The 12,852-nt window shown below is 45.4% G+C and overlaps 1 protein-coding gene across 1 annotated transcript; it reads left to right on the forward strand.

Annotated features, from left to right (window-relative positions):
* Window positions 1-967: 967 nt before the first annotated feature.
* On the forward strand, window positions 968-4,871 carry LOC133515592 (mitochondrial pyruvate carrier 2-like). The gene is made up of 3 exons (XM_061848174.1): window positions 968-2,307; window positions 2,877-2,917; window positions 3,485-4,871. Exons 1-3 carry the CDS (start codon window positions 2,223-2,225, stop codon window positions 3,707-3,709), a joined length of 351 nt encoding a protein of 116 aa, XP_061704158.1. The 5' UTR covers window positions 968-2,222; the 3' UTR covers window positions 3,710-4,871.
* Window positions 4,872-12,852: the final 7,981 nt, after the last annotated feature.

The raw sequence follows: 12,852 nt of genomic DNA on the forward strand, positions 1-12,852 counted from the left end.
CGGAATTTCGTTGGAACTAAGTTTTTCATACTAAACTGAACTGTCAGCCTATACATGAAAATAACAGCGCCCTCTTGACAATGATCATATATTCCTGGTCCGGCTTTAGGTAGGTAGGTAATCCATATTCTACTCCAAGGATCAGACCACGACGTGGCGTAAATGTCCCAACCATTCTACGATATTAGTGCTTGTAACTTGGCAGTTTTTGTAGCCATTACACGACAACGAGAGCTATCGCCATTTTCCGCAGATCTAGCCGTTACCTAGGTTACGACCCATTGCAACCGCAGATGCTCCCGTCCGTTCACGATGTACCTACAATTCGAGTGATATAATATTTCTAGTATAAATTGACCCTAAAGACGATACGAAAGGACCGTTGTTGAACTTTTCAAAGCACAGCATAGTATAGTTGAAGGGATATTCAGAGTAAGAACAGAAGATAGAAAAAGCACCTAAAGAAACCGTAACTTAAAAGCAAAAACTACCTGTAAGTTTTTTTAGTTTTTTGTCAAAGTTGTTTTCGGCGCTAGAGGTCACAAACTTGGAATACTCGTTGAGTTCACCCCATAAACAAATCTGCAAAAAATCAGAACTACCGGATTTGATGCAAACGAACCCCATTACAAAAGGCGACAAAGTTACTTAATAATTGAAATCTTTTCTTTTTGTTTACATCGGTGACATTTTTGATCGATGACTTTCAACGTCTGTTTTTACGTATCAACGTCTGTTTTAAAAGAGTCTCCTTGCCAGTAAAATAAATTAGTAGGTACCACTGGAAACTCGCAACTTGCCATATCAAATAAAATCTTGTCATAACCATACCAGCAGCGGTGTCAGCATGGTTCCATTTTTATCACTTGTCACTATGCCCATCACTTTCGCGCTTACATACTTGTTAGAACGTGACAGGCATGGTGACAAATGATAAAGAGCGGACCATCTTAGCCCTACAGGGGTATCATGGTCGCATTTTTATCACCTGTGATGTCATGCGTTACTTTCGCACTTACATACTTGTTAGAACGTGACAGGCATGGTGACAAATGATAAACAGCCGACCATCTTAGCCCTACAGTACAAAGTAGGTAATCTTTGTGAATAGCAGGGTTGTTTGCCGCCATAACGGCCGCGGCAGACAGATTAGCCTATCTTGGATTTCATGCCTTTGTTAGTCTGGCTTGAATTACCCTTGAAATTGAATTAACATGGCTTGAAACTTATCATTTCGCTTTGACTAGGCGTTTTGTAAAGCATACAAGTTTAATTATATTTAAGTATTTCATTATGCATATCACTCGCACATATGTATTGGCCTTATCATAATATTATGAAAAAGTTCGTATTGTACGCTGTTACAAATTAGCGCGGTTTTAATAAAGATGCAATGCCAATCCGTAACATACTGGATCGAGCATAAATATCTACACTCGCCGGTAACAAGCGATACAACAAGAGAAATTCAGTCCAACAGGATTATCATGCACGGGACTAACCTGAGGTTGCAGCAATGGTGGAATCCTCTCGATGTGACTGGTTCTTCTTACGTTTAGCACCTTTTCTTCTTTCACACGCCGGCCGGCGGTACGGTTAACAGTCTTAGGCCTTTTCTCACGCGATAGAACACTAAACACTTAGGTTTGGTTTGATCCATAAAAACGATTGTAATCTATAGCGGTCGCTCCGCACGCCTCGTGCGTTTCGTTAGTTCTTTCTTTCGCCACTAGAGGCGCTCTGCTGATGGCTGTCCTTAGCATGTCGTCCGATCATTTTCGGGCGATCCTATTGGCTTAAATTTCAATATTGCATCGCTGTGAAGTGCGTTTTGACATTGCATCGATAAACGGTTTGAAGCGCGCGGAATATGATTGATTATTTAAAAACTTAACGTTAAGAACGGAACATACGCTCTGAACGTTCTTGATAAACTTTTTTGTTGAAATCTTTTATTCGTCATGAACTAAACGCCTGTGTTTGACATTCGTTATTCAACATGCTTACAAGATTTTATTAATTGTAGAAAGAATCGCAGGAAACCAAAATTTCTGGTTGACTTTGTTGTGAGTTTTGATATAAATGTAGTCTTTAATGCAATGTATTAAGACTACACGGAATTGTGAAAACGCAAGTGTAACTCATTAAACTCCATTGTTTATTGTGTTGCTTCCTTAAGTAGACATTTTTTGATTAGAGATAGCCAAGCCGCATAGCTAGAGATGTCCAAATTGTACCAATATATTGTTGCTGCATGCGATAAATTCGTACCGGCAAGTCTACGACCACTCTGGGAGCACCCAGCTGGTGAGTTTCAAGAAATCTTCTGATTGATACTGTGAGTACAGTAAGGCAGTGTCGTACGTGAGCGAATAACTCGCGAACGCGAAGCGGCGCGGCGCGGCGCGGGTGAATTCAATCCTTTGATACCTATGGTAGTGTCCTACGTGGGCGATCTCCCAATGCCGTTGGGCCGCCGCGCCGCGCCGCGTCGCATTCGCGAGTCATCGCTCACGTAAGCCGCTGCGTAAGGGTAACCACCAAGAATTTCGTACATTGACACACCATTTATCGCGATCGCACGTGCATATTGCTGTCCTGCAGATGATGCCGGGCAGTCAATGTTACTTGTGCGAAAGTGTCATTATTTTAAACTATGGATAAAAGATGTGTTAATTATGAATGTTGTTTTGTGGATGGTTTGAGCATAGGTCGAGACTTATAAGATGAAATTTGGCAGACGGATAGTTAACAACATACATTATTACACCTTTTTATCTATGTAAATCTATTCCTAAAAACTTTATGATGACTGCTTGCAAGTTGTATACCAACTGACAAATTAAAGTTATAACGGTGCTTTCTCTTTGTTATAGGACCAAAAACAATTTTCTTTTGGGCTCCTGCATTCAAATGGGTAAGTATAATATGAAACGTTTTTTTTAACTTATGCTGTTTTTGTTTATTTTATGCTGCTTATAATTGTTGGATCCAATTACATAGGTATTTACATGGATTTACATAGTTTTGCTTTTACAGTGAGACTTGTAATATAAGTACGTGGTAAAAAATAATTTCTATGAGAGTTTCGCCATTGGTATTTCTGAGTGCCTTTCCACATTCTGTTTTTTCAAGTCGGTGAAAAGTTAATTTACTTAGACTAACTGTATGTACCGTCAACTAGGGTGAATAGGGTTGGCTGGAGTGACAATTTCTCGGAACCTGACAATTGTATTATACAAAATCTACTTATATTTTTAGTCGAATAGGCAATCTTCGCCTGAGCGCGCCGCCTCGGCCGAGGCACGTCTACACTCTGGCCGGTTTGTGAGCGAGGAAATTGCCTCGCGCGTATGCTCGCTTGGTGACGACCCGCCTATTGATACATTTTGTGCGGGTATTTTTTAAATCACATTTTCAGTTTTGTCCCTATTCACCCCAGCCATCACTATTCACCCCGGTTGACGGAATACTTTATTTCCAGGGCCTGGTTATCGGCGGTCTGGGAGACATCAACCGGCCCGCCGACAAGCTGTCCATACCGCAGATCACATCGCTCGCTGCTACCGGGCTCGTCTGGTCCCGCTACTCCCTTGTCATAATTCCGAAGAACTACAGTCTGTTTGCTGTGAATGTGTTCGTTGCTGCCATCAATGTGTATCAGCTTGGCAGGGCCATTAGGCACAGGCAGTCGTCGGAGAAAAAATAAAAGGTATAGCAGATGGCTTTTTTTATTATAAATTGTCTGAAGTTAAGAAAATCTGATCGGAATTGATGATGAATAAAGTGTACTCTACTTCATTGTACAGAAAATAAAACAAAACTGGAAAAAACATACATCAATGCGAACTTATCCCTTTAAGAGATCTCATCTAGGTAACCTTATCTTTCTCTCTTCTTTCTATGCTACACCTCTGTAAGATATGTGGTGAGATCGAATAAATTTCTATGAAAGTCCCGCCACTGGTATTTCTACACATTATTGTTTAGCAGCCCCTATGTTATTTTTTCCCAAGCTTTCTTTATTATGTATACTTTAATTCCAGGGCCTGGTTTTCGGCGGTATGTCTGACGTCATCCGGTCCGCCGACAAGCTCTCCATACCGCAGATAACATTGGTTGCCGCCACTGGGATCGACTGGACTCCCTCGTGAACGCGTTCGTTGCTGCCATCAATGTGGATCAGCTACAGCCATCATGTACAGGCAGTTGGAGAAGAAATAAAAGGTAGGTTACGGTATGGCTTTTTTGTTATAATTACCTGGAATTAAGAAATTTGATGGGAATGTATCTTGGCATAATGTCGAAACAAAGTCTGAAAATGTTACGCAAATTAAATTTGTGTTCTTAAGTTTTTTAGTGACTTTAAATATAATTAGGTATAATAGTTATATATCCTGGCTGGAGACCATTTTTTTGTTAGACCAACGTCAGAATAAACTCATATTGGATATTTTGTACAATAAAGTGGTCATCCGCACACAAAATAACTAATAGACAAATTAGACCAATTTCCTGGTTGAACAAAGGTAGCAATAAACACAAATGACCTTTTTGAGGTTTTTAACAATTCTATTGGTACAAAATCTGCTATTTCTTTCTACTCTGTATTATTCGCCATGTCACCTAGTTCAAACACTTGCATTTGGGCCAACCTTTTTGGCACCTGAAATAGTGACGTGGGAAGAATGCACAATTTATGCCGCGTCATGTCGCGTCGTGAGCTAGTTTTCCAAGCGCATTCCTGGAGGTCGATTCTCATTTAACCATTTGTTATGGTTTGAATTGGTTTTGACATTACCTTGACGATCGTATTGGTAAATGGCGCGTATCTCACACACCATGCATCGTCAAGATCGTCAAGGTCGCATCGAAACCATTTAAACGCCGTAACCAGTTGTTATATCTGAATCGAGCTCCTAGTCTCCTTCCGTGCTCATGAATCGGGAAGTTGAGGAAAGAATCCCTATTTTTAAGTGGTAAATACAATTATTAAACAAGTGCTGGACGATAATTGAGTTATTATTCTACGGAGTAACAAATACCTTCGGGTATGATTCAAATAAATGTGCAGCTGGCTTGGTTGATGTTTGAACCATTGACCACGTGTCATAAAAAACTAGTGCAGACGGTAGAACATTGCAATTTGTGTTAGAGAGAGAGAGAGAGTGAGAGAGAGATCTTCGTATAATACAAAAGGTCACGTTTGTTGTAACCTTGTTTTAATCATAAGTTTCACTGTATCAATAAACTATTTTGTATGTGGGTGGGCAATTTAATTTTACTTTTGCGTCTATTCTTTTTGCAGCAGTAGATATACACACTTTAAAAAACATCTAAGTTTTACAAGATAAAGACAGGTAAAGCGTACTTTCAAAAAACGCCAAAAGCACATTTTGTGAAGAAAATTCTATCGAGTTACTAAAGGTACCATACGTCGAAGTGACACCCATGGTTCCGCAGTATCCCAGAGTATACAATTAATCGCTTATTTCTGCTCCAAGGATGACGTTCCATCGCATGTCACTCGAGAGCTATGTTCACGTTGAATGCATTTTGCGTAGGTATATATTGGTTTAACACCGGGATGCATTTGATTTAAGCCGTACATATATTAAATTAAATAAAGGAACTACAGTTGGTTGGTTGCTGCATTTGCTGCCTATTGTACTCGCGAACCGATACGACCTTCCAACCTTAAAGAGCGTACACCCTATATTAAAAACCGGCAATGCACTTGCAATCCCTCTGGTGTTACGGGTGTCCATGGGCGACGGTAATCGCTTACTATCAGGCGATTTGTCTGCTCATTTGCCTCCTATATATATATATATAAAACTACACTATATAATTATTAATTAAGTTCATAATTGATTATTTCTGTTCTACGGATAACGCTCCGTCGCTTGCAACTAGACTACGGACTTTAAAATAATATTTTATGCAACAGGTACATAATAAGGAATTTTAAGACCTAATTATATACAACGGTACACACAATATTTTTTTAAACAATCGCAAACACAACAATAATATCAAAAGTACCTAAAATAGGTACAAAAATAATTCAATTTGGTTTGTAGATCTTTGCCTAGAAATAAGCATTAAAAAAAATACAATACAATACAATAGTTGTACTATATTTGTTACGGACAGCATGGACCCCTGCCGAGACGAATGCTCGGACGGTACAGACCCGGGCCGGAAAGAATTACCTAACGCGTAAAACTAAATAAAATAGCTATAGGGTGCCTAGCTATAGGATAGGAATAAGTTGACACAAACACACTTTGTATGATTGACTTGTCGGTCGATTGACTAGAAACAGGATAAAATTGTGGTCGCTATGAAAATAACGTTTTGTGTCAGCTTGTTACGTGACGTCATCACCGCGGGTGAGCGGCCGGTGCGATCGCTGCGGAAGCCGGAAGCGTACTGAGCGGCGCGGACCTCGGTGCGCGGTATTTATATGTTCGGGTCGAGGCGACCCAATTTCACCTGATTTCTCCCAAGTTAGGCTTTCCCCAGGGATCGTAGTGACCTGTATAGATAGAACATAGGATTAGCTATCCGTAGACACAAACATTGTAAGCATTGGGCCTAGAATTATCGAGATATTAAGACTTAAAGTTATTTTTGTATGGAGTTGAACTATCGATAAAGATAATTCTTATATTCATGAATATTTTCAGCTGAAACTGGTATAATAGGGTAGATCTTCGTAAATGCTTTCTAAAAAGGTACGGTTCATCACTGAAAACCTCAGGGTTCCCGAGATAAACCCGAAAAGGTGGTTAAATACGGGGAAAGTTCTACGCCCAATGCGAGAAAGAGATAGCACAAGAAAGAGAAGTCCACGTAACGAGGCCGTTCTCGAATTATCTGGAGTTACTTTCGAGACCTCGTATTCGCCCTATATAAGCAGGCGAGATACGGCCTGCGGACAGTGAGTTAGTACAGTCAGTTCAGTTCAGTTCAAGCGATCGGAAAACAAAAAGGAAAAGTGAGGAAAAAGTGAAAGTGCCCTAAAGTTGTGATCAGTATTAGTGGTAATAGTGGTTTTAGTGCTAGTTACGTGGACCGCTTAGTTATTTTACCTTAGTAAGTACTAGAATAACGTTATAGTGAAAGTGCCTATAGTGTTAGTGTTTTAGTGCTTAAGTTTGGTGCCTAAGGTCTAGACTAAGTGTGTGCTAGTGCTAAATAAATAGGAATCTAATTAAGTGGTGTTTGTTTGACGCTCCAACTACGTCCCACCGTGGGAGGAATTGGATTTCCGAACCAGCAGGCTCCGTAAATAAATATTAAACTGAGTTATCGCTGAGAGCTGACTCCAGGGTGTCCTCTGGCGGTTACAGTTTTGGTCCTTCGAGCCGGATCCTGAAATTCAGTGGGACCTAGTAACTTTCAGTGAGTACAGTGAGTGTCTAATTAGATTCTTATTGGACTAATACTGAACAGTGGAAACGGTGTTGTGTGAATATTGTGTGTGACTGACCAACCGTGCAGTGAACTGTGTTGTGAAGTGTTAATAATGTCGGGAAGTAACTCGAAAATGGGAGTTACAACAAGATCGCAGTCGGACCGCACCAGGAACGAGCGGGAACGTACGACCTCCACGGATACCACGGGTCGCGTATCAGAGGTCGCGGAGCGGGCAACGGACACGTCGGGAGGATCTAGCCAGCGCACCGGGAGGCCGTTAACGACGGCTACCGGAAGGGAGTCGACGGCTAGCCCTCCATCTAGGGGGGAACACCGCGAGGACGTCGAGGGCACCGGGTCAAAGGCCATCGACGAGGAAGCAGAGGCGGGTTCCAAATCTTCGCCGCCGGTACTAGGGAAGGCTAAGGCCGAGGTACCACTGACAAAGGCCGTGAAGATAACTGTCCACAAGGGGCCTCCGCGTTCACCGTCTGTGATCGAGCGGTTTAATCAACGGCGGATTGAGCGACGCCGCGCCGAGCGCGAACAGTTGAGCGCGCAGTCAAGGAGAATGTCGCCCATTTCCGAGGGGGAGAGTAGGGCGGCGGAGGAGAGGCAAGAACCTCCGCGCACCACACCCCTACCTCCAGCACCCTCGCCTAAGAAAAACGCACGGAATGAAGGGTCGTCGGTCAAATCTGCATCATCAAGGGGTTCACACATCAGCAGTCTATGTTCAAGCAAAATAAAAGAGCTTCAATATATAAAAGAAAAAAAGAAACTGGAACTGAAGCTCAGGGAGCTCGCTCTGGAACGCGAGATGCTTGACATAGAATATAAGCACCGTCTTAACGTCGTGGTTAACGAATATGGGTCACTTTCGGACACCTCCGTGGCATCATCACGCGGGAGTAGACCCAAGCGACGAGTACGAGCCGAACCCGAGAGCCGAGTCAGCGAGTGGCTTAATGACATTGGAGAGATCGTCGAGACGCCGCATCGCCCCCACGACGACCCGCCTCGCGTTCGCGTAGAGACGCTACCCGTGCCGACACGGGCCGAGCGCGCCCGATCGCCGCCGCGCGGGCCGCGAGCTGAGTACCGATCGCCGCCGCGCCAGCCACGGAAAGGGGATAGATCGCCGCCGCGCAGACCGCGCAATGAATATCGGGCGCCGTCACCGGTAGAGCCGCCGCGACGATCACAATACGAGTACCGTGCGCCGTCGCCCTTAGAGCCAGAAATGGGGCCGTCGCGACCACGCAACGAGTACATGGAGTCACGAACTGAACCACAAAGGGATTACTTCGCGTCAACGCCGTTCACTCCTCATACTAAACTAAGGTCGTCGGTAGAGCCGCCGCCGAGTGACGCGGCTACTGCATTTAATAGGCTCGCCGACCAATTAAGGGACGCCGTACCCACAACGCCGCCAAAACAATGCTACGAGCTGCCACCTTTCTCGGGCAACCCGAACGAGTGGTTATTATTTTATAATGCCTACAGCGAGTCAACTCGACGCTACAATTTTAGTGCATTCGAAAACATGGCAAGGCTTCGAAATTGTTTACGTGGGGATGCACGCCAATGCGTGCAACATCTATTATCAACGTCGACACAGCCAGATTTAATAATGAAATTGTTGAAAAAGAACTTTGGAAGGATTGACCTTTTAGTCGATAAAGCGCTAGAAGAGCTTAAACGTCTGCCGCCTGTGGGTCCTAGTGCCATAGATTTAAATAACTTTGCTACAAAAGTCGTCAATATAGTAAGCACCTTGTGTGAACTGGATAGTAAAAATTACAGTAACAATCCTTTGTTGGTAAGAGAAATAACCGATCGTCTGAGTCCCCACTTACGAAGCAGATGGTGTGCATATGCCCGAGAAAATATAAAGAATGGTAAATGTGAGCTTATGCTCATGGCGGATTTTCTCATCGAGGAAAGCGACGCCGAGTTAGAGTTCTCACACGCTCGGCTACCTACCAGCAATATGAAGAGGAGAGAAACGGCAGCGAAGGAAACCGCCCGCCCATCAACGACGAGCCAACGAGTCCAGGGAAGTAGACGTCCACAGCAGGCGCAGTACCACGCCGAGCAGGCATATACGACGGGTAACGCCGAGGCGCGGCGTGTACCCTGCCTATGTTGCGGCGGTGGCCACAGAACCCCGGAGTGCAAGCGGATCTTGGCCATGGACATAGGAGCTAGATGGGACTGGGCCAGGAGTAACACAATATGCTTCAGATGCCTAAACAGCAAGCATAGAAAGACTAAGTGCCATAACAAACCTTGTGGAATCGACGGATGCACTTTTAGGCATCATAAGTTGCTGCACGAGGGAAAGACGCAGGAAGTGACGCGTGAACGCCGGCCGCCACCAGTGTCCCGCGCGGCCGCGCCCTCTTCGCAGCCCACCGCCAGCCTAGGGTCCGGACATACGCCGGCGGTTATAGCACAAGAGCCGGACACTGTTACGAACACTACGGAGTATGTGAATAACACAACCACGGTGTTCCTCAAAATGGTTCCCGTCACCGTAGAGGGTCCTAAGGGGAAGATGGACACCTACGCTATGTTGGACGACGGGTGCACTATAAGCCTGATTCAGACAGACGTAGCGGACACCGTAGGAGCTACGGGACCTGCCACGCCGCTATGTCTCGCAGGCGTAAGCAATATGGAAGCGGAGCCTGAAATAAGCAGACAGGTGAAGGTGCGCGTACGCGGAAAGGGCTTGGAAACCGCATACGATCTCGTCTTCACGACGGTACGACGTATAGGCCTACGCACGCAACGGATGAGTAAGAAAATCATGGAGCTGGAACACTTCAAAAATATACCAACTGCGTGCTATGAAGAGGCTATACCTAAACTGCTTATCGGCATCGACCAATGGCCTGTGCTACTACCACAGGAAGCAATCGTCAGGGGTCTGAACGAGCCAGCGGCAGTGCTAACTGGGCTTGGCTGGGTGATCTTCGGGGGAAAACCACGGCTGGTTATTCCCAAGGAGGGCGAGGAACACCTGATGCTGCACTGCCGCGAGAGGGATGAGAACCTAGACTCCATGCTACGAGATTATTTCAACATAGATTCGCTGGGAATAAAAAACGTTACAAAGGTGGATCCGCAAGTCCAAAGGGCCATGGATATTTTGGACAGAACAATAAAGAAAATCAACGACAATGGACCACGCTATGAAGTAGGTCAGCTATGGCGGGACGACGAACCACGAATGCCACCGACCATACAAACTGCAATGTGTCGGTTAAGGAGTATCGAGAGAAAGATGGATCGGGATCCAGCATTCGCTGAGAGTTACAAGGAACAAATTGATAATTTATTAAAGAAAAAGTACGCCGAGCCGCTGCAGGAGCCGCCAGATAGCAAGATAGCGTGGGTGTTGCCGCATTTTGCGGTAACTAATCCGAACAAACCGGGAAAGATAAGGCTAGTCTTCGACGCTGCGTGTCGCGTTCAAGGGAAATGCCTAAACGATTTTCTTTTGGAAGGACCGGATCTACTACAGTCAATTATAGGGATTCTCTTTCGGTTCCGCGAAGGGCAATTTGAAGTTGTGGCGGATCTACAGGAAATGTCCCTCCAAGTAAAAATAAGGGCCGAGGATCAACCGTCACAAATGTTCATTTGGAGAGGGGACCGCCGGACAGGGAATCCGCAATTTTACAAAATGACGAGCATGCTTTTTGGTGCAGCAAGCTCAGCATTCCTGGCCCATAGCGTCAGGAATAGAAACGCTATGGACAACGCTGATGAGTTCCCGGATGCTGTGGAAGACATCACACGTAATCATTACATGGACGATTACGTAGCCAGCTACTCGGATGAGAAGGAACTCTTACGTCGTGCTACGCAAGTTGCGTCGTCTCACGCCAAGGGAGGGTTCCAGTTACGAGGGTGGACTTCAAACAGTGTGAAGCTACTCCAGCAGGTCCCGACGGAGTTACACGCAAGTACACCGGCACAGCTCGGCAAAGGCAAGGAAAATAAGATCCTCGGGATGTACTGGAACCCTGAAACCGACCAGTTGGGTTTCAACACAACAATGATAAGGGTACCGGCCGAAGTGAAGGAAATGATACAGACGCCTACGAAGAGGCAAATGTTATCGGCCGTGATGTCAGTATATGACCCGCTGGGGCTGTTAAGCCACTATACTATAACAGCAAAAGTTCAGCTGCAAAATCTGTGGGCCAAGAAGCTGGACTGGGACTCTCCACTGCCAGAAGAGGATAAGCGTGACTTCGAGGCCTGGCTGCGAGCTCTGGATAGCGTCGCGAAGCTCAGGATACCAAGATGCTATCTTTCAACGGGGGCAGTGGCGAGAAGGGAACTACACGTGTTCGTGGACGCCAGCACCAAAGCATACGCATGCGTGGCGTACTGGCGAGTAGCCTCAAATGGCGGGGAGGCCCAAGTGAGCCTAATCGCGGCAAAAAGTAAGGTTGGGCCAACGAGGCAACTCAGCATACCACGCATGGAACTTCAGTCGGCGCTCAACGGGTCAAGGCTACAGCAGACCATCCGAGAGGAGCATCGTCTGACACCAGATCAGGTCATCAAGTGGACGGAAACTTGCCGCGCAATGTGTGGCCACGCGGCATCGTCACCCAGGTGTACCCAGGACCGGATGGTGGAATACGATCGGCGTGTTCCGGAGGCCCGTCACAAAGTTGGCTGTCCTACCGTTGCAACAGGAGCAGTCGCAGGAGCGTCAGCGGGGGCAGACTGTTACGGACAGCATGGACCCCTGCCGAGACGAATGCTCGGACGGTACAGACCCGGGCCGGAAAGAATTACCTAACGCGTAAAACTAAATAAAATAGCTACACACTTTGTATGATTGACTTGTCGGTCGATTGACTAGAAACAGGATAAAATTGTGGTCGCTATGAAAATAACGTTTTGTGTCAGCTTGTTACGTGACGTCATCACCGCGGGTGAGCGGCCGGTGCGATCGCTGCGGAAGCCGGAAGCGTACTGAGCGGCGCGGACCTCGGTGCGCGGTATTTATATGTTCGGGTCGAGGCGACCCAATTTCACCTGATTTCTCCCAAGTTAGGCTTTCCCCAGGGATCGTAGTGACCTGTATAGATAGAACATAGGATTAGCTATCCGTAGACACAAACATTGTAAGCATTGGGCCTAGAATTATCGAGATATTAAGACTTAAAGTTATTTTTGTATGGAGTTGAACTATCGATAAAGATAATTCTTATATTCATGAATATTTTCAGCTGAAACTGGTATAATAGGGTAGATCTTCGTAAATGCTTTCTAAAAAGGTACGGTTCATCACTGAAAACCTCAGGGTTCCCGAGATAAACCCGAAAAGGTGGTTAAATACGGGGAAAGTTCTACGCCCAATGCGAGAAAGAGATAGCACAAGAAAGAGAAGTCCAC

This window comes from Cydia pomonella, chromosome 2 (genome assembly GCF_033807575.1).
Source record: "Cydia pomonella isolate Wapato2018A chromosome 2, ilCydPomo1, whole genome shotgun sequence".
NCBI lineage: Eukaryota > Metazoa > Arthropoda > Insecta > Lepidoptera > Tortricidae > Cydia > Cydia pomonella.